Here is a 21,961-nt window from a genome sequence, read left to right as displayed (position 1 = left end):
TTTTATACGTATATTAAATTTTACCTTGTATAGCCGTTTGCCTTTATTAGCAGCGCCATTTTGTCCCCCTTTTTCTCTCTATTTGCATTTACCTGACAACAAACACAGTTTTGTTGTGATTGTGGACCCGGCAGCAGCTCTTTTACATTTCTCCCTGTTGTGACACCTGCCAGTGTCTAGAACCTAAGGTGAGCACCTTCTAACAATATTTAGTTGCTCTACCTTAATTATCATTTACCTGCACTATGTGGCGCCGTGTCTTTTTTACTCTCTCTTAGCATACAGTACAATGTCCACATAGCTGCCCCATACAGTATAATGTCAGTGGCTACTCCTTGAGCGGAATCCCCATTGCCGACTCTGGCCGGAGATTCCCCATATATGTACAGTGACCCAGTGGCAGATTAAGAAGACCATGGGCCCTGGGCTGTTACCCAAACTTGGGCCCCCCTTCTCCACCGCCGCCCTGCCACGCCGTAACTATTGCTAACACTACCTTTTTGCACAAGCATTAACAAATGGGTGTTACGATTCCCCTTTCACAGGGTTGTGTCCCTGTATACTGACAGTATCACACTGTGCAGGGACACATTCTCCTGACAAGGGGATTAGTAACACCAATTTTTCTATCAGTCCTGGACTGCACAAAGACGTTATGTGGAATACAAGGATTTCCTATAATAAACATGTCAGGAGAGGGGACAGATTCTCTACAAAACCAGTGACTCACAGGTGACGACGTCTCAGATGCTAGTAGTCTTTTTTCCTCTTTTCTTCTTCATCCGGTCCAGACTTCATGACGGCTTCTCCTGGCCATGACCCATTTCTGCAGCCCTTAAATATAATATAACCATGCACTGCGCCCCTGAATATAATTGTGTGTCACACTGTAAAGTAAAGCACCACATACACAGTGCCCCCTGTAGATAGCACCAACCCCTATGTAGACAGCGCCACACACACCCCCCTGTAGATAGTGCCACACACCTGTAGAGAGCGCCACACACACAACCCCCTGTAGAGAGCCTCACACAGCCCCCTATAGATAGCATCACACAGCCCCCTATAGATAGAGCCACACAGCACTCCCCCTTATATATAGTGCCACACAGCACTCCCCCTTATATATAGTGCCACACAGCACTCCCCCTTATATATAGTGCCACACAGCGCTCCCCCCCCCTTGTATATAGTGATACACAGCGTCGCTACAGTGCAGCCCTGGGATGTCATTTTATCCAATATGACTGCTGCAGCCTGTGATTGGCTGCAGCGGTCACATGGGGTGAAACGTCATCCCAGGAGGCCGGCCCGGACCAAGAAACAGAATTTTGGGCAAGTATAAGATTTTTATTTTTTCTAAATTGCGTTTTTACATAACATCTGTTATTTGTTGCAGGTTTTACCTCCCCATTGAATTAAATGGGAAAACCCAAAACAAATAAGCAGCATTTACGCAAATACAATTGACATGCTGCGGAATAAAAAACCGCACCGCAGGTCAATTTCTGAGCTTTTTTCCCCCCACTTATCATTTACGCAGAGTTTGATGAGAATTGTTCACATCTAATCTACTCTGCTGCTACGGTTTTAGGGCTTGTCCACACTTAACGGAATTGCTGCGTATTTTCCGCCCAGAAAATACGCAGTATACTCTGACGCTGCGTAAAATTTCCGACCGACCAGACATTTTGTCCTGTGGTTCGTATTTCTTGTACTGCAGCATGTCAATTCCTGCTGGGGAAAGTGGACAGAATTGCTGCGTTTTTTCAGAGGAGATGTCACCATCCCCCAACATTGGGAATAATGCAGCAAAATCCGCACCATTTTCTGCAGCAAAAATGCAGGAAACTGTGCTTTTTTTCTGCAGCGGAATTTCTTCTAGTTTCTGCGGAATTGCTGCAGAAATATATATATATACACACATACATACACACACTATACATATGTATGTATATATACATACATACACTATATACACACACACACACACACACACACACACGTGTACACATCACAGACACACATGAGTATGCACATTATACACATATAAAGTACACATTGTAAACACACATGCACTTACCTTTTATGTAGGGTATTTGTGAAGGGCGTTCAGCAGATTGATGTGGTGGGAGTCTTCACTCAGCGTTTCTCCTGCTCACAGCCCAACACAGAGGCCGCAGACAGTCTCCCCTCCCCCATGTCTCGACTGCTAGCAGCAGGAGGAGAGATGTGTAGAGCAGGGAACAGGGGCTGGAGGGGGAGTTTCAGCACAGACCACGGCTGCTAAGTAGGACAGAAGCTCACCTCGCCTCATGACAGGTGCGGTCCTGGCACCGGGGCTCCCTCCGGTGCTAGCGACTCCACCAGGCATGAGGGGGTTCGGGCGGCCATGGGCCCCCTGGGAGCCTTGGGCCCCGGGCGGCCGCCCGAACCGCTCTAATGATGATCCGCCACTGCAGTGACCTCAGGGGTTTCTTCTAGGAGCGGAATCCCTGGCCAGATCATCGGCAAACGGGGATCCCACTCAAGGAGTAGCCACTGACCATATATGGACAGTGACGTCAAGGGCTTCGCCGAGCACAGTGATTAAAGTAGTGCTGTGCCCGGGAATTCCTTGGCGAGTGGAGGATCTCCCTCTGCTCCTCCGCTCCGAACTAATTCTGATGCAGGGAGCTAATTGTTCAACTGTATCTGCGTCCTGAGGATGCAGATACAGTTGACAGCGGGGCAGAACCCCGGCCGCCCAGAACACCGCCCGGAATCCAGGACTATCCCACTGAATCCAGGACGGTTGGGAGGTAGGAAGATGACTACCACATTTCACCGGAACTTCTGCACAGAGGTGGTGGTCACTTTGCCGTAACCTGGGGTAGTAGCTTTGTATCCTGCCACTGCATTAGTAATATAAAATTATAATAATGCAAATAGATTACACTATTCAGCTACATATGAAAGTGCTGGATTATGATATAGAGGAAAAAACTATTTGCCACATTTCATTCACCTTTGCAGGTCTGAAAAATCACATTCTTGGTTGACATTCGTCTTTTTAGTTCAATGGCGCCATCTAGTGTATAGCTTCAATGTAGCAGAAAATCATTCCAAAAAGTTTAGTAGGAAAACCATCTCTGTTGTGCCACCTATTGGAGATCGCTTCCCTGTAAGTCAATATCTTACTCATAGAAGAGCCTTAAAACACAACTAGGGATTTTAGCCAAGCCAGAGTCTCCTCCAAAGGGACCATAAAGCCCATATGTAGATAGCGGTTTTTGCCCCTCATCAGTACAGAGCAGGGTACTGGCTGGCTGTGAGGCCTTTGACCAAGTGCTCGGGGGTGGGTGCTGTGTCTCATTGAAGAGACTCAGCTGGTATGGTCTTACAGTGCCCCCTGTAGATAGTGTCCCCTGTAGATAGTGTCTCCTGCAGATAGTGCCCCCAACACTGCTAAAAAAAAAAAGCCCAAAAAAACGCAGGCCTGGTCTCTTCTGACCAGGCCTCATCCAGAAGAATGACGCAGGCAGAGCAATGACATCATCGTGCTGCCTGCATCAATGGCGGCGCAGGGAACGGATATTACCCGTGCCTCGCCAGCGCTAGACTATTCAATTCTATCTGCGTCCCAAGGACACGGAAACAATTGAGTGCAGAGGACCGGTTCTGGGTTCCACTTCTTGGAATCTGCTGTAATTTTATAACAGCTGGGTCAGGAGAACAGGATACAAACGTTCCAGATCCCATGGGCCCCCTGGGAGCAGTGGGCCCTGACGGCCACCCAAACCGCCCCAATGATGATCTGCCATTCCTAGTCGTGTTTCAAGGCTCTTCTATGGGTCGGACATTGACTTACAGGGAAGCTACCCCCAATAGGTGGCACTAGAGATAATTTCCATACTTTTTCCCATGAAGCATTGCCTATAAGATTCCATAACAGCTACGTCTCCTCAATGAGAACCAGCATCTCCCACTAAGTTTAGCAGCCACACTAGTTAATGAAATCATAACATGGTCCCTGGAAAATAATTAGCTTATTTAGACGAGCGCTGTCAAAACTGGTCGAGTTCAGTCAGTGAAGAAACGGACGATTTTTCTGTGATTGTGTTCAGTTTGTCAGTTTTTTCCCTCCGGATGGCATCAGTCGGTCATCCATTTTTTATGTCTCTGAAAAAAACAAAAAACTGTCGTCTGAATTGGTCCATTAACTATAATGGGTCAGTGTTCAGTCCAGGTGTTGTCTGTTCTACGCTCGGGCAGCATCCGGATGGGAAAATCGTTCGTCTGAATGAGACCCTAGAAGTTACATGGAAATTGGATTGTTTGGCTTCACAGTCAGCAGCTGTTTTATGTCGGCCTGCGTCTGTGGAGCATAGATGGTATACAGTCTGCCATAAATGGCTTTGTGCACTCTGTTTGCAGCCTCAGTCATGCAGTACAATGGTGGGGGAACGTCTCCATGTATACTAAATCTGTCCTGTTCAGACCCGAGTTCACACGGGGCAGATACGCTGCGTAAAAGCACGCAGCGTATCCGCCCTGTGCGCCGCAGGAAACTCCGGGCAAAAAAGCGCACCAAACTGTGGTGGAGTTTTTCGACCGGAATGTCCACTGCGGAAAACGGCAGCACCTAGCAGGCCGGCCTCCTGGGATGGCGTTTCATACCAGGAGACTGCTGCAGCCTGTGATTGGCTGCAGTGGTGGTCACATGGGCTGAAGTGTCATCCCAGGAGGCTGGCCCTCTGACGTCATCCAGGCCGGCCTCCTGGGATGATGTTTCATCCCATGTGACCGCCGCTACAGCCTGTGATTGGCTGCAGCGGTCACATGGGATGGAACGTCATCCCAGGAGGCTGTACTAGAGGGAGAAGCAGACTTCTGGGTAAGGCTCCATGCACGCGAGCAGAAAATCGCCCGTAACTACGGACCCATTCATTTCTATGGCCAACGGACACCTTCCCATATATTTACAGGAAGGTGTCCGCGCCATAGAAACTTGCCGAAAAAAATAGGTACTTGTCCTATATCTTTATTTTACGGACCATGCTCCCATACTTTATAATGGGATCACGGCCCGTAAAAAGGGACTGCTGTCCGCGACAGTCCGTGCTTGTTACTTTTGGTCATAACTACGGGCCACGGTCGTGTGCATGGGGCTAAAGTATATATACTATAAAGTATTTTTTTCTGAGTTGCGTTTTTTGCGGCGGGATCACTGCGAACCCGCCTGTAAAAAAAAACGCAAAAACTGCTATTTGTTGCAGGTTTTACCTCCCCATTGAATTCAATGGGGAAAAACCCGCAACAAAAAAGCAGCGTTTACGCAAATACAATTGACATGCTGTGGAGTAAAATTCTGCATCGCAGGTCAATTTCAGAGTGTTTTTTCCGTTCAGTATTTACGCAGCGTGTGGGTGACATTTGTTTTATCGCATCCACTTTGCTGATGTATTACGCTGCTGATTTTCAGTGTGAACGGACCCTTACGGTAATATATTTTACATTGAACCGTCGGACTATTCCCATACACAACACAAATATATATATATATAACTATAATCTACTGATTATCAAAATTCTGCTATAGTCCCTATTGGGCGAATGTATCCGCTAGGAATTATTCATTTTTGGTTTTAATTTGAAGGCTTTGTCCAAATGTCAGTCAACCCTTGTACTAATTCTCTTCTATTACGGTGTATAGAAGGGGGGGGGGGGGGGGGGGATCTGCCATGATGATAGATTTTCCATGGAAAGCGGCATCTAAAGGGGGATGTGACCATTAATATAGACACATTCAAGGGTGATATGAAGATTAGCAGGGAAATGTGTAATCCCAAGGTCACAGGACAAGGACATTACTTATAACAGTCTGTGTGGGATCTATAAATGTGTCATCCTGCATTAACCCTATAGAGGGGCTTCCATATTATTGGTGGTGATCTGGGATCCTTATCAATCCTGAAACGTGGGTCAGTTAGAGGCAGCTAGATATGCGTGACCATTGATCATGTACTATAATAAGCTTCCGCACTGAGCAGAGCTAAAGGGGTATGGCACTATCCCAGCACAGCACGCCCCTTTGTTCCAGCGATCAGTAAGGGTCACTTTGGTCTGATCCCCCCCCACAGAATGGACAATGATATTATACTGTGTCTTTCGTTTAGTCTTTCTGTGTTAGATCAGGCATTTTATAGGGCACTGGAAACTGGTGGCCACGTGCTCAGAGGCATGCGGCGGCTCCTTAGCCTTCATGTATAGGGTCTACGCCATTCAACGACTGCTCACATTATACACTTCTATTTCTTAAATGTTTTTTTTATTTTACTACCACCCTTCCACCCGCCTTCCTGAGTCAATTCTACATGCAATTTCAGCCAGGATGTAACCAATTCCTGTGAGGGTATGTTCACACGCACTAATTACGGACGTAATCCGGAAGTTTTTGCCCCGATTTACGTCCGAAAACAGCGCCTCAATAGCGTTGACAAACATCTGCCCATTGAAAGCAATGGGCAGACGTTTGTCTGTTCACACGAGGCGTATATTTACGCGCCGCTGTCAAATGACGGCGCCTAAATAGACGCCCGCGTCAAAGAAGTGACCTGTCACTTCTTTGGCCGTAATTGGAGCCGTTATTCATTGACTCCAATGAATAGCAGCGCCAATTACGTCCGTAATGGACACAGCGTTCAAGCGCCTGCACATGCCTGAAAACATCCCCGTAATTTCAGCCGTTACGGACGCTGTCGTGTGAACATACCCTTAAAGTCTGCATTACCACCACTCGCCGGATTTGCTGTCTCCTGGTACAACATTTGTCTGCAGATCAACTAGATCAGGGGTCACATACACGGCCGTGTTCTAGGATCCTGAACGCCGCGTCGATCGCCTGCTATGAACTCTTCCTGTACCGCTTATACATAGCTGTGTAGTTACACAGAGGTAGGTGGAGTTTTTTTCCCCTACAGATTCCGTGACATCTGTCAGAAAACATCACGCAGGCTCCATGGTAAGTGGAGGGATTCTCCCTCTGGACTCCTGAACACGGGACGGAAATGCTGCGGAATTTCCGCGTCTACGCAAAATAAATGGACGTGCTGCAGATTGAGAATTTACACCGAAGGTCAATTTCCGCACTTGTTCTTTTGTGGATTTGGTCCGCAGCGTTTGGAGATTTGATCCGATCTCATCCACTTTGCTGCTACTGGAACACACTGCAGAATTTCTGGATGGAAATGATCCGTGGGCCTATGTAGTGGGTCTCATGGTGCCATCATGCGTCTGCAGGTCCATCACGTGGACTCTGGGCGCCACCGTGCTACATGTATAGAAGTTCTAAGCGGATGTATTGGATTTCTCTGGATATCGGTAACACTGCAGGACTGGGCGGTAACGTTACCCGGCAATGATACATCTCACATACTCCGAAATCCTTTCCTGGAAAGCAGCTGAGCAGCTTACCAATAAATACAGGAGGCCTGAGAGCGGAGGAGGGTATTAGGGTCACGTCCTGTCAGTCACATGAGATCTACTGAGGCTTTTGCAGAGGACAACACGACATCCAGCAGTGATGTGACCAGTAATCATCTACAACCAGTGTCATTGTTAATATGGAGCTCTTTAGATGAAGTTAATACATCATTTTTTGCACTAGTTTTATTGAGCAGTGTCTGTAAAAAAAAAAAAAAAAAAAATGGGCTGTTGCCTAGCAACCACTATGGAGGTCTGTGGGTGACTACTCTTTACTTCCTAAGGAGATCCAATCAATGAATGCAAATACAGTGTTTCTTTTCTGCAATTTTCCGGGGTCTAGCAACCAATGTAGATCGAATACGGTCATGAAGATAGATAAAAGTAAGAGGCTGCATATCTATTCAGGCGCTGAAGACTTTTATGGGGAGAACAAAGAAATAAAACAAACAATAGAAATTGCTTCGTAATAGAGGTAAAACTGTGACCCTGTGAATAGCCGCAGCAGTCAATGGGGTGACTGGCCTAATTTTCTAACCTGCATCAGGGAAGATAAAAACTGGAATCTGGTTGATATGGGTAATACCGCCATGGTTGCTCCTATTGGAAAGAGGTCAGGAGGCTGCATGCACAGCAAAGTGGAGGAAGAAGAACGGCGCTCACATTCTCCTCTCAGGGACATCTAAAATAAAGTCAAATACTGAAGGGTCAAGATGATGCTTCAGGTATTTGAGTTTGGAGTTGTCGGGCCCCCCATAGCCGCAGCTACAGGGTAATGTCACCACTGGCCTTATGTTACCTACATTGTATAACTGCATATTCACCATGTTGGCTGGTAATACAGTGCGGCCTTGTAAGGCTCTGTTCACACCACGTTTTTTTTTTACATCCTGTTGAAAGATACTGGGGGCAACTTATAAAGACTGGCGTTTCATATGGCAGGCTTGATAGAAAGAAAAGTTGGAGTAAAATGTCGCATCTTTCGGCTGGGCTGTGGGCTACAATTGTCTACTTTCCCAACATTGGTCATAAAATTAAGAATCACATACTTACCTCACCGCTCCGGCGCGGCTCATACAACATACTGATGCCGAGCAGTATCGGGGCCTTATATGCCATCCTAGGAGCGGGTGTAGAATCCCATGATAATTTGCGCCAGTTTCCTGATGTAAATTATAATAAATTTGTTGGGCCACTGTGACCCTGCCCGACTCCGCGACCCCTTTCCATAAGTGGCGAGGCCAGCCTAAGATGGCCAAAAGTCCTTTGAGCCCTTTTGCAACTTTTCTAAGCCAGAAAACTGGCGTAGAAAGGTTGAATTAAGGCTAAGATCACACTACCGTGAGAAGATTAAACGGAAAGCAACGGTTCCGTTTGAATTACCATTGATTTCCACCGTTCGCTCGGTTTGCGGTTTTTTTGACGGCAGCAAATGTGCAGTCTGCAGAACTTTTGTTTCCGTGAAAACAAACGGAAACGTAGCGAACGGTGACAAACGGAAAACAAAACAAAATAATTACTATTGAAATCAATGGTAATTCTAACGGAAACCTCGCTTCGCGTTTAATCTTTCGATCCTCTCTTCCTGTGACGGAGGAGAGGTAAACGTATAACACGGTAGTGTGAAAGAAGCCTAACTAAACATATTATTCATGGGATAACCCCGATCTATAATTTTGCAGAACGTACACACGGATCCGCAAACAAAAGCAGATGTACGCTAGGCCCCATGGAAACGAATGGTTCGGTATGCAATCCGCCCCAAAAAATTGATAGGACACTGAAAAAAAACAACGATTGTGTGCCTGAGCCCTAAATAGGGCTGTATTCCCGCTCTGTACAACCCCTACGTTACCTTCGTATGCCCCCAATTTTATACGGAAAGTTTTTTTTTAAATACGGACAACTGTCCGCGGCCGGCCGTGCCTGTAATTCCGAGCACAGTCGTGTGCATGGTGCCTAAGGTCATGTTCCCACAAGTCGGATATGCTGCGTAAAAACCTTGCAGCGTATCAGACCTGGAACCTGCAGTACATTCCAACCGAAAAATCGCACCGCATTGTGGTGCAGTTTTGCGGATCGAATTTCGGCTGCGTAGATAAATCGCTCATACATACCCCCCACCCTCTCTTTGGGTATGTTCACACAGAATTTTTTTGCAGGCAGAAAAAAATCTGCCTCAAAATTCCTTCATAAATTTTGACCTGCCTGCAGTTTCTTTCCTCGTTTTTTGCGGCGTTTTTCAGCCGCAGCTATTGAGCACCACGGGAGGAAAACGCTTTCTCCGTCTCCCATTGATGTCAATGGGAGGTCAGAGACGGAAACACAGGAAGAAAGAGCATTTTTCGTTTTTTTTTCCCCACAAGCGTATAGTTTTGCTCGCGGGAAAAAATACCTCCATTGAAATCAATGTGAGGCAATTTCGGACGTTTTTTAGGAGCGGTTTGCACACCAAAAACAGCGCCAAAATACTGCGTAAACTAGGCGTAAACTTGACGTCCGCTCTGGCCTCCTACGTTGCCGGCCATGTGATGCTACAGCCTGTGATTGGCTGCAGCGCTCACATGGGATGAAACGTCACCCCAGGAGGCCGGGCTGCAGGAAGAAGGAGGGCGTTCTGGATAAGTATGTTTTTTTTTGGTTCGATTACGCCGCAACACTTAGCTTTTTGTTGCGGGTTTTGCATCCCCATTGAATTAAATTCTGCACCGCAGGTCAATTTCTTAATGTTTACGCTGTGAGTTTTTTTTTCCCGCAGCGGGGAATGACATTTGCTAAATCTCATCCACTTTGCTGCTACTGTAAATACTACGGAATTTCCGCACACAATTCCGCAGCGTTAAACCCGGCCGAAAGCATAGGGGGATGGACAGATTTCTGAACACTGTAGTCGGGGTGGAGCTACAGATCAGGACTTCTTCTTAAAAATGCATTCAAGCCCTAAGAACATAAAATCTAATATTCCAAACCCTGGCGGGGGAGGGGGGGGGGGGGTCATGCTGCTATTCCACATTGTATTACAGTAAGAGAACCAGACGTGAGACGTTGTATACACAAGTTATTTTATTCACAGGTAAAAACCAACCACAGAAAAATAAGATTTTACCCTCGGATAAAAGTCAGTGCTGGAACAAAGTATATAAGCTATATACATATATATAATAGATATAAGAAAATAATTATACATAGGCTTTATATAACATAGTGGTTATGGGACGTGTTATAGGACGTGTTCACACATGTCCGACTAGAAGGAACTGTATATGTACATAAAAATAGATCTGTATAGATATTTACACTGCTGTATAGGCCTGTGTGTGTATAGATATAGACATCTATATAGATATAGACATCTATATAGATATAGACATCTATATAGATATAGACATCTATATAGATATAGACATCTATATAGATATCTATATATATAAATATAGATTATATATACATACACACACAGCCGCGTGTTTACACCTATATACAAGAAAATTTGATTATTCTGTGAGTATATACAAAAGGAGTAAGAAGTGTATATACAAAACGACACGTGTGGTATATACAGTCATTATATAGTATGAGTACACGGTTTACGGCTGGTGAGATAGAGATCGTATAAAATAGTGCTCACTGGTTCCAGTATTATTAACCTGATATTAAAGGGAAAGTCTCCCATTGTAAATGTTCAGTCCGGAGTCCTGCAGACACTCTAATGTAGTGATCTCCAGCCTGCAGAATATGCTGGGAGTTGTAGTTTACTCACAGCTTGGAGATCACTGCCCTAAACGTAGCATTTTTTAAAAATAAGTTTTACTAAGCAGTGCCTAAATAGGTTTGGGTTATTGCCTAGCAACAGGTATTGCCTCCAGTAGGTGACTACCTCCTGCACAGGACGTATCCTAGGAAGACCCAATTAACCAATGTAAATTCTGTCTTTTTTTTTTTACTTGTATTATTTCCTGTTATATAGCAACAAATGTCAAATCCTGACAGTAGCATAAAAAAAAGAAGATGCTGCGTACATATAACATGGAATTAATACGGACAAATAATAGCGCGCGATTCGCAATGGAAAAATATAAAAGTAAAAATATATGGACCTGTGAATCGCTGCATTAACCATCATTGATTCAGTATTATGGACCTACGGAATAGGAATGGGTCACAGTGAATGGGTCCTAAGGCTTATGTGTGATTCACTCTATAAAAAAACGGAGGCGGCCGGTCTGGACCAATGAACACGTAGAACAGAGATCTGCAGGCTGTCGGGGCATGCTGGGAGTTGTAGTTTTATCACAGCTGGAGAGTCACAGGTTGGGGATCATTGGTCCGCTTTCAGTTATTTTGACGGATCGGTTAGCCGGATCCGTAAAAAAACTCCCAACTTTACCCTTCGTTTGTTTCAGTTTTGCATCGGTTATATTCGGTTTTCAATGGATACATTTTTTTCTGTATTTATTTATTTTTTTCTCTTTTTTGGCTGTAGGAAGTCAGGCGGATACGCAGATGAAAAAAAAACAAAACGGATCCATTAAACTGAATAAATAAGGCCCCGTTCACATCTGCAAGGAGGCTCCGTTAGGGGCCTCCATCGCCGATGCGGCCGAAAGCACCAGAAAGATTAGCGCTGTTTCGACAAAACCACTGACATCCCAACAGAAAGCCCACAGGACCCATTCAAGTTAATAGACTCCGTCGGCGGTCTGTGGTGTCAGTCGTACAACGAAAGAGAAAAACGGTAAACGCAGCGCAGAGGTGCACGGAGCCAAACTAAAAACCAGTGACGGAGCCCGCTCGAAGTTACTCAGCACCTAAACCCTACAGTCAACGTAAACCGGAGCAGGCGGTCAGGTTCAGGCCACACACAGGCGTCTAGTACACGGCGGTAAAACCTGTCCAGCCCCATTCCCATTCTCTCATAGAGCAACAGAAGAGTTACATGTACCAAACCGGAAGGACAAATACATCACTTTCTATAAAAGCGAAGGGCGGATGTTGAATGGAATTTGCAATCGTCGCAAAAAAAATTAGACCATGCAACTTTCTTCCCCATAGGAAAATACTGCCGTTGCGGTAATAACGCAATTTTACTGCAAGTTGTAAGCAACTCGGTCGTTGCGCAGCCCTAGGCCAATGAGATCACAGACCGTCAATGTAAAATCCCAGAAAACTGACGTGAATTTATATCATCGGGCACGAAACGATCGAGCGATACGAACGCGAATGTACAAAAAGACGTAAAGGAATGGAAAATGAGGTCTGCACAAGGCGTCTGTATCGAGTGACATTTTCTTCTAGCGATCCCTAGAGGAGGTGTACAGGATACGTTACACAGCTGCCCCCGTTTCCCCCGCGCTCCAGAGGCAGAATCAGGACCTTTATGAAAAGTTGCGCCATTTCAGTCATTGTTAAAGTTAAAGCGAGACGGTTGTATTAACAGGTTACCGAGAAAAAATATAATGCAAAAACTTCTACCTCTTCCGTGTTACGGATCCTCTCTTGGCTTTCGCTTTCATACATATACGGATGCAAAATGCACAAGTGTGAATGAGGCCTTAAAGGGGGATTCCGGGTAGAAACCTGTAATAGCTGCTGTGACTGTTATAAGGTGGGTACTTACCTGTACATGGACACTCCGGTGGTCAGATGAGTCGTTCCACTGTTATTAGCGGCAGTCACTGTTTCGCAGTGTTGGGCCGTTAAAGCGGGCAAGTCACAAGCGCGCAAGGACGGGGATCGGAACGACTGAGCATCCCTGTACAAGTGAGTGCCCACCCTATAACCGTTACAGCGGCTGATACATGAAAATCCCCTTAACCAAAAAATGATCGAGACGGAAGTGTGTGTATCTCATACATTGTAACAAACCCTCAGCTGTGTGAGCCATTGACTGTAAAATAAGCGCAGATACCGGCTTGTTGTAACTCCCTGATTCTGTATATCTGGTGGAGCAGAAAGACTGATCTGTACTTCTTCATTTTAGGCAATGGCATGAGCTGAAGCGGGAAAGTCTACAACACAGCGGGAGCAATGTCAAGAGAATGACAAGACAATCTCCGGCCGTGACCGCAAGCTCTGGACGGGGTTGTGTGTGACCAGACAGACGTTCTACAACGCGATGTAACAGCACAGCAAGCAGTAAAGCACAGTGGTTTCCATAGCGATCCACAGGACTTACCAACAGATCATAAATTGGCGCCAGTGAGGGAGGTGACCACTAATCTGCCTCTTTCAATCACCTGACTTCCTGAAATGATAGGAATTCATGAATAAAATGACGGTATTTATACAGCGGGCCTATCACTAGTCCCATAATCCCTCAGGAATCCTTCGCCTCCACCGTTGCAATTAATAAATTGTGCATTTATAGTAGCGGTTCCGGTTATTTTATACCCCTCAGGTCGTGTGTGAGGTAGAATACAGCACCGTTTATAACTAGCGCACACAACCGGCATTACCCAATGGGCTCCAGATGCTGTAACCCCTCCGCCCGTGGCTTGTGTTGCATTGTGGGTAATTTCCTATTACACTGGGAGGAGTGAAGTTTGTTATTGCACTTTTATGAATACGGTTATTATGGTATTAAGCACCGATCTCTCGCTCGGTCACCGGGCTCTTCCCCAGGGTCCTCTCCAGTTTGCGGTGTTTTCTAGGGGCAGCGGGGGGTTGAACTGGCGGCTCTTCTCGTAAGATTTGCCGGATGCGCTGTACACACACGTTTGTGGCGTTCCGGGTCTCTTGGGAAAGTTGTGAGAGGCTCAGGAAGCCGTGAGGAAGATCTTCGATCACTTTAAGTGTGACTGGACGGTTGAGGGAGCGCAGCCTCTTTGCAAACATCACGGAGTCGTCCAGCATCGGGTCCAGAGCACACGCCTGTGTAGAGAGAATAGGCGGCATGAAGAGCGCCATCATGTAATACATCCGACACCTCACTGCAGCAGGCGGAATCAAAGATCATTTTGATTCTGCCCGTTTGACCCCTTAGATGCCACGGTCAAAAGCAACCACGGCATCTACACTGTTAGGAGGGCGCCCTTCTCTTTCTATGACATTAGTATTGCAGTATATATTGCAAGCGATCCAACCATAGCTAGTTCAAGTCCCCTAGGAAGACTAATAAAAAAAAAAACTTTAACCATTTTTTCCCTAAAGATATGTTAAAAAAAAAAAAATCACGTCTGTACAAGTCCAAATGATTACAATATAACATTTACCCCAAATTGTGAACACTGTAATACATTTTTTTTTTTTTTTTAAAACGCCCAAATTGTGGATAAGTGAAAAATAAAAAAATAAGTATCAAAACATTACGATTTACGGTACCCCAAAATGGTACCAATAAAAACGATGGCTCGTCCTGCAAAAAAATAAGCCCTAAAACCGCTCAATCAACGGAAAGATAACGTTCTGGCTGTCAGAATATGGTGACACAAAACAAATTTTTAAAAAATATGTTTTTTGGGTCAAAGTAGTAAAACATTAAAAAATATATATAAATTTGGTGTCGCCGTAATCGTAATGACTTGTAGAATAAATGTAACATATTGTTTTTACCACACAAATTGCTGCTTTTTGCCCATTTCACGCCACAAATAATTTTATAAATGAAGAAAAAAAATGCAATAAAATTGTCGGCTTCATTAAGGGGTTAAACGGGAAGGTATATAAAGATTATCGGTTGTATTACTCACCACAATGTGGACGGGAGGGAGACCTTGCAGCATGCTGTCAGGCGCCAGCAGAGGGGACATGTAGGGATTGTGGACAATGGCAGAAGTCTGTAGGGTCATGTTAGCGGCTCCGTTCTGGGAGCGCAGGGGTTGGAATCCATCAGGGAACCCCAGCGAGTGCGACATGGGGGAGGGCAGAGGGAACTTGTCCTCGGGTAAGTGCACAGGAGGGATGTTCTCCTTGGAGTGTGTTGCAGGATCTCTGCTGTAGGGGTGCTCGCCCTCTGCTAGGAAGAAATTGACCTGGTCCTGCTGGCTGGTTGGGGACTCGTCTGCTCCGGTGCTGCCGTCTGATCTGGTCTGCGCTCCTTTTGGCTGGTGCAGGCTGTGCTGCCCTCTGCTGAGCTGGTCGCTGTACTGATGCCGGCTGAGATCCTGGACGGTCTTGCTCTTCAGTGACACCCGTCTGTTTATCGTGTCCTCGTCTGCCAGAGCCGCCTCCGATACACTTTTCCTTACCGTTTCTGGAATATTGATACATGACAAATAAAGCCATGAAGAAGATCAACGTCACTCAACCGGACATTGTTCTCAACAGGTGAAATCACTTACCGGGACTTGTTTTTTCCTTAGTACCCTCCATCAGATTACTTAGCCAGGAGACAGCGCCCTGACGGATGTCTCTAAGAAACAGCGTGGTTCCTCGCTTTACTTGACTGACAGCGCTCTGCTTTTCCAGCGCTCGATCCTCTGTTGGGACGTGCTCGGTGCCTGTATGGAGACGAGATATTCGGTGAGGGTATGACTATACTTACTATAGAGGCAGCGCACACAGCTGGTACGGTGCCCACAGCTCAGGTTGCTCACATCCTAGTTTCTGTTGAGTGGTAAGAACCTAAGACAGGCGATTCCTCTCCACGGGAACTGGACTAGCAGACAAAGGGTCATGATGCTTTACTCTCTTATAAGAAATTGTCTCTTTGTACACTGGATCGGAGTATATGGTGTTGTGTACCAATGCTAGAAGAGGGATGGGGTTAATTATGATTTCTGCTCTGGGGCACTCTGTACTCACTGTATGCCCGCAGGTATAACTTTAAAGAGTAGCTAAACTTTTAACATGTCAGAAGTTTTGATTGGTGAGGGTCCGAGCACGGAGACCCCACTGATCGCTAAAACGAAGCGGCGTGAGCCCTGGGCTGCTTCGTTTCTGAACGGCTTTCCTTGTAAAGCCGAGCGAGCGGTGTACGGGCTCATAGCCTTTCTATTGAGTCCGCACACCGCTCTGAGGAAAGCTGATCAGAAATTCTACTTCTGCCGCTTCGTTTTAGTGATTGGTGGGGGTCTCAGTGCTGATCAATCAAACGTCTAAACATGACACTATGAAATGGCAAAAGTTTTTAAAAGTTTAGTTACCCTTTAAATAAAACACCACTGAATCGGAGAACCTATTCATAGCGGAGCAGTACCTGCATAGGCGCTCAGACACTTTGACAGGACACTGAGGGGCAGCAACGGGTCCATCAGGGTGAGGAGGCGGGAGGGAGATGCTGTAGCCTGCAGTAACGTGGCCGGGTAGGCAACCATAATGCCATCTGGTAATCGAATGCCAACAGAGGCTGCACGGAGCGACACGGTGATACAAAGGTTACCACCGGCACTGTCACCAGCCAGACATATTCTCTCCCCCGTGGAACCTGTAAGAAAAGATGAACACGTGAAAAACCTGCCGCTCTGGTAGAACGGATCTATATATTACATATTGAATAGCATGAGACCAAAATATTTTTTAAATGTCTTCGCTAGTTCCCGTAAAGGGTTTCTCCGAGTTGAAATGACTACTTGTTAGAAGGGTCGCTAGACAATAAGCAGATCAGTGTCCCTCTGCTGGGACAACCTGTTTCCAACATCCGCCGTATATACGTGGAGGAAGCCGGGAGGGAGAGCATGAAGTGGGCTCACGAGCTAAGCCTGTTCTATAAGTTTGCTGGTGTTGGCTGTATGTTACTACGATCCTGCTCATTCAACCCCTTAGATGCTGCGGTCAATAGCGACCACGGCATCTAAGCCATTAGAAAGTGGGGAGCGGCCCCCTCTGATGCCCCTTCTGCGACGTCATTGCGAGGTACCAATGGTTGTCATGGCAGCCTGGGGCCCTAATGAAGGCCCCCCATGTCTGCCATCTTTGTGCACCTACTAATAGGAGCCAGTGAAAATCACAATATATTGCAATATCGAAGTTTTGCAGTATATCGTGCAAGTGATCCAATGAATCGCTGGTTCACGTCGCTTAGGGGGAGTAATGAAAAAAAGTGCGATTAAATAAAGTTTTTTTAATATATAAAAAATGAAAAATATTAAAATGTTCAAAAAAAACAACAAAAAAACACACATTTCCCCCAAAAAGCGATGTTAAAAAAAAAAAAAGTTAACATACGTAACTGGTATCGCCGCGTCTATAAAAGTCAGAACTATTACAATATAACATTATTTAACCGGCTCGGTGAAATCAAAAAGTTTGATGTACTCCAAAAATGTATCAAAAACTACAGCTCGCCCCGCAAAAAAACAACAAGCCTCATACTGCTCAATCGACGGAAAAATAAAGTCACAAATGTGGTCAAAATTGTATTTTTAACAATTTGTTTTTTTCCTTGTAAAAGTAGTAAAAAGAAAATTTCGTATCGTAATCGTATTGACCCGCAGAATTAAGTTAAAATGTCCGTTCATCGTACGGGGAAAACAAAAAACAATGGCGGAACCACTGTTTTATTCCCATGCCACCCCACAAACAATTTGTTCCCACTACATCATATGGTACAGTAAAAAACGACAACTCGTTTCGCAAAAAACAAGCCCTCACGCGGCTATATTGACAAAAAAAGAAAAACAAGTTATGGCTTTTGGAAGGTGGGGAGGAAAAAGCGAAAATGAAAAATCGAAAAATGGCTGCGGAGGGAAGGGGTGCAGAATGTTTATTGTAACGATATATCGGATTAAAGTACGATTATCTATTTGAGCTACTAAAGCAAACAAGGAGCGAGTCAATACAAGCAAGAAACCAAACCCAGTGCAAAAATAGTACAAGCCAACAAACCTCCTCACTGTAAACAAATAGAACACCCAAATTATAAGGTACTAACCCAGTAGCCGGCAGTTTGTCAGGGCCCAGCAGTACGCGTAGAAACATTCCTCCAGGGCCCGCGGGAAAGGAGCCTCAGGAGCGAGTGAGTAATCCACAGACAAGATCGGGGCTTCCAGCTCCTGAGCCCATGACTTGAGGTAAGGTTCATGAGACTTGGAGGTCTGGGCTACAAAACCCCCACCGTGGAAATGGATGATCAGGTCAGGAGAGAGCGGAGCCGGGCGAGATCGTAGACGAAGGTCCAGGCTCAGCGGACCCTCCGGTTTGGTGAAAGCGTTAAGTTCTTCGCTCTCCTGAAACAAAGATGGATACTTGTAAGGGAAGGGAGGTGGGGAGAAAACTAGGAGATGTCAATAGGGCACAGAGCAAAATGAATCCTATGGTTGCATCCACTGTACAGCATCTTGCGGATTGCAGAATTTATGGCTAGGCCCCAGTGATATTTCATCCATAGAGATATCGGTCACATGGTGGCGTTGTCAGATGGCTCGTGACATCTAGTCCATCGTGACACGACGTCTCACCTTAGGATGACCCGGTCATGTGACAGCAGGATGTTAGATCTCCCATTGTGGTCATATTGCAATTTTTGTTGCAATTTTTTTCTGGCCTCTATAGTGCAGCATAGGCTATTATTAAAGAATAATGTTGAGGCTCTTGTGTATGCCTGTTTTAGTGGATGTGTCATTTATGAGTTGTCTGCATCTAGGTTCCCTTTGATATGGTTCCCCTAATGCAGAATACAGTTCCCATGATGCTTCTGGCTTTGCAGAGGTGGCGGAGTCTCATCACACTGCACTTGCTCGGAGTCCTATCTAAGTGCAGCAAGTGACATAGAACGTCCGTCCCCATACTGCAGAGTTTGTGTATTTCTATGTGATGCAGCTTCAGGCTGCCTCCTCTGCATTCTGCTTGTGATACGTGTTACCGTGTCAGTTTTTACGCAGGAGGCAGCGAGGAGCAGCATCTCATAAAAATACACTTGATTCTCAGCACAAAGCGATCGGAGATAGTATAGACAGGCAGTGTGAGTCAGGGGAGTTTTATAATCATTGAATGGACTCACCTATTATATTACTGCCCTCCTGCTCCCTTAGATAGGGAATAAATAATATCTTCAGCGCACTATAGGTGCATGGGGGACATACAGGGAAAGGAGGGTAGAGCTGGGTGGGGAGGGGAGGTGTCTTAGAGCTGCCAGGAGGGATTTGATTGGTGATGATGTAATCCTGTAGTTCACATGAAATCAGCCACACGGTGGAGAGTGACCTCCTGTCTACACATGAGCGTGGTCTATTCTGGTGGTCAGCCTGAAATCACATGACACAGCTGCCCATAACAAAAGAGCTCAAAATACAAGGATGAAACGGAGCTTGGAAGAAACAAATGACATTGCTAGAATATTGCTGATGAGTTAGCATGATATGTAAAAAACAAAATGCAATCTGCCGGAGTTCTTCTTTAAGAAGCCTGGAAATAAAAATCTATTTGCAAGGTATTTTCATTGCGGAAAAATCTCACTGGACAACCAATAGGAGGTGCTGATGGATGGGGTCGCGTCAAATGCCCCTCCATCAAAGGCCATTTTCAAGACGGGATTGGCGGTGCTCACCAGGGATAAGACATAGCTAACACGGGGACTTGGATTCACAGTATTACTAAACTGCTTATATCCCCCTTACCCACTCATTGGTACAGATTATATATAAAGCAGTCGACACCTTTAAGAAAAATTCTTAATCCATCACTAATAGTGCACGGAGTATTACACACGACACAAGATATCACTACAGGATAAGATTAGAAATGGCTCCATGTAATATACAGATTTAATATGGAGTAGGTTCACGTGAAACGCCCCCTGCTGGACACACCAGACCACGTCACATACCTGTCCCTCCCGCAGCTGGTGTGATATGAGACGCATGTGCACCGGGCCTGGTCCACTATGAGCCACGGGTGGATTGATGGTGACAGTGCGCTGTGGATCAGAAGAGAGGGGCATCTCCAGCGGCTCGGGGGGCACAGACAGGGTCTTGTTGATGCGGACGGTTGTGGAAGCTATGCCAACTATAGACTGCATGGAAAGAAAAGAGACACAAACTAGAAGTAAGATACCGAGCAAAGGATCAAATTAGAATGGATCTCGTGGTAAATGAAGCTTAATCATTATATAAGGGAACGTTCTGCAACTTTTTAATAGACTTCGGGGGCAAATTTATTAGGACTGGTGTCTTAATATAAAGAAAGTTGGAGTAAGATGTAATATTTTTAGGAAGCAAACGTGTCGAATCTTTAGGCCGCGGCCCTGCGCCACCCATTCCCATTGTACAAACTGTAAAATAAAAAAAAGAAGTGTACCCACCGCTCCGCTTATCCCCTCTGGGTTCCCTTAGGCCCCCCGAACATGCGGCGGCTCATACAAGGTCCTGATGCTGCTCGGCGTAAGGACCTTGTATGAACCGCCACATGCTGAGGGAGTCTGAGGGGATAGATTTCCACTATCATTTCTGCCAGTTTTCTGATGTATATTATAACAAATTTGTCGGGCCGCTGTGCCCTGTCCCTTTTCATAAAAGTGGCGAGGGCGTGGTAAAAAGTCCACAATATGTTGCAAGTTTTGGTCCTTTTTGCACGCCAGAAAACTGGCATTGAAAGGTTAATAACCTCCCCCCTATGTGTTTCAATTCTTAATAATTTACAAGATCACTGCTTGCAGTCAGTGAATAAATATTTTATTGGTATCCAATCCTGTGCACACCTAATTTTTCTCACAGCGGAGCATTTGCTACAATTGTATCCAGTCTACACAATCCCCAGTGAACTAAACAGCCAGGACTCCAGACTGATAGATTTTACCTGCACTGATACATTGTAGCAGACCGGACAGGAGAAAGAGGTCATATATTTAAGGGCCAGTTCACACAGAGTTTTTTGACGCGGAAAAAAAAGGCGAAAATTCCTCCCATTGATTTCAATGGGAGGCGGAGGCGTTTTTTTCCCGCGAGCGGAAAAACCGGCTTGCGGGAAAAAGAGGGGACATGCCCTATCTTCGGGCGTTTACACCTCTTACCTCCCATCGACATCAATGGGAGGCAGAGAAAGAATATTTTGCTGCGTTTTATGCCCGCGGCGCTCAATGGCCGCGGGCGAAAAACACAGCGAAAATCGGCGTGCAGGCAGAGGAAAATCTGCCTCAAAATTCCAAACAGAATTTTGAGGCAGATTTTCCTCCTGCTAAAAACGCTGTGTGAACATAGCCTTTGGCCTCATGCACACAAACTTATTTTTTTCCTCCCGTAAATACTGGCGTAAATACGGGTCCTTGGTCACATGTATTCCACACGTATTTACGGGCACGTTTTCGCTGCAAAATTGCACTGCACTAATCAGCAGCCCCTTCTCTCTATCAGTGCAGGATAAAGAGAAGGGGCAGCCCTTTCCGTAGTAAAAGAAATTCATACTTACCCGGCCGTTGTCTTGGTGACGCGTCCCTCTCCTGACATCCAGTCCGACCTCCCTGGATGACGCGGCAGTCCATGTGACCGCTGCAGCCTGTGATTCGCCTGTGATTGGCTGGAGCGGTCACATGGGCTGAAACGTCATCCCGGGAGGCCGGACTGGAGGAAGAAGCAGGGAGTTCTGGGTAAGTATGAACTTCTATTTTTTTTTACAGGTTGATGTA

The 21,961-nt window shown here is 45.8% G+C and overlaps 1 protein-coding gene and 1 long non-coding RNA gene across 3 annotated transcripts in view; one reads left to right on the top strand and one right to left on the bottom strand.

Moving 5' to 3' along the window:
• Nucleotides 1-14,269, top strand: part of LOC142662214 (uncharacterized) — a 131,874-nt gene extending 117,605 nt beyond the window's left edge. Inside the window, exon 4 of the long non-coding RNA XR_012850889.1 lies at nt 13,445-14,269. This is a non-coding gene — a long non-coding RNA (uncharacterized LOC142662214). The remainder of the gene's footprint in view (nt 1-13,444) is intronic.
• The window catches only part of LIPE (lipase E, hormone sensitive type), a 33,464-nt gene continuing 22,012 nt past the window's right edge, over nt 10,510-21,961 (bottom strand). For both annotated transcript variants that reach the window (XM_075840278.1, XM_075840279.1), the window contains 6 exons: nt 20,168-20,353; nt 18,275-18,569; nt 16,601-16,828; nt 15,744-15,902; nt 15,153-15,655; nt 10,510-14,334 (listed from right to left, as the gene is read on the bottom strand). In XM_075840278.1, coding sequence (XP_075696393.1) covers nt 14,044-14,334; nt 15,153-15,655; nt 15,744-15,902; nt 16,601-16,828; nt 18,275-18,569; nt 20,168-20,353 — 1,662 coding nt within the window. In that variant the 3' untranslated portion in view covers nt 10,510-14,043. The remainder of the gene's footprint in view (nt 14,335-15,152; nt 15,656-15,743; nt 15,903-16,600; nt 16,829-18,274; nt 18,570-20,167; nt 20,354-21,961) is intronic.

The sequence above is a fragment of the Rhinoderma darwinii genome, chromosome 10, assembly GCF_050947455.1.
Source record: "Rhinoderma darwinii isolate aRhiDar2 chromosome 10, aRhiDar2.hap1, whole genome shotgun sequence".
Taxonomy (NCBI): Eukaryota; Metazoa; Chordata; class Amphibia; order Anura; family Rhinodermatidae; genus Rhinoderma; species Rhinoderma darwinii.
The sequence above is the reverse complement of the archived record's forward strand: the minus strand, read 5'-3'. Positions and strand labels throughout refer to the sequence as shown.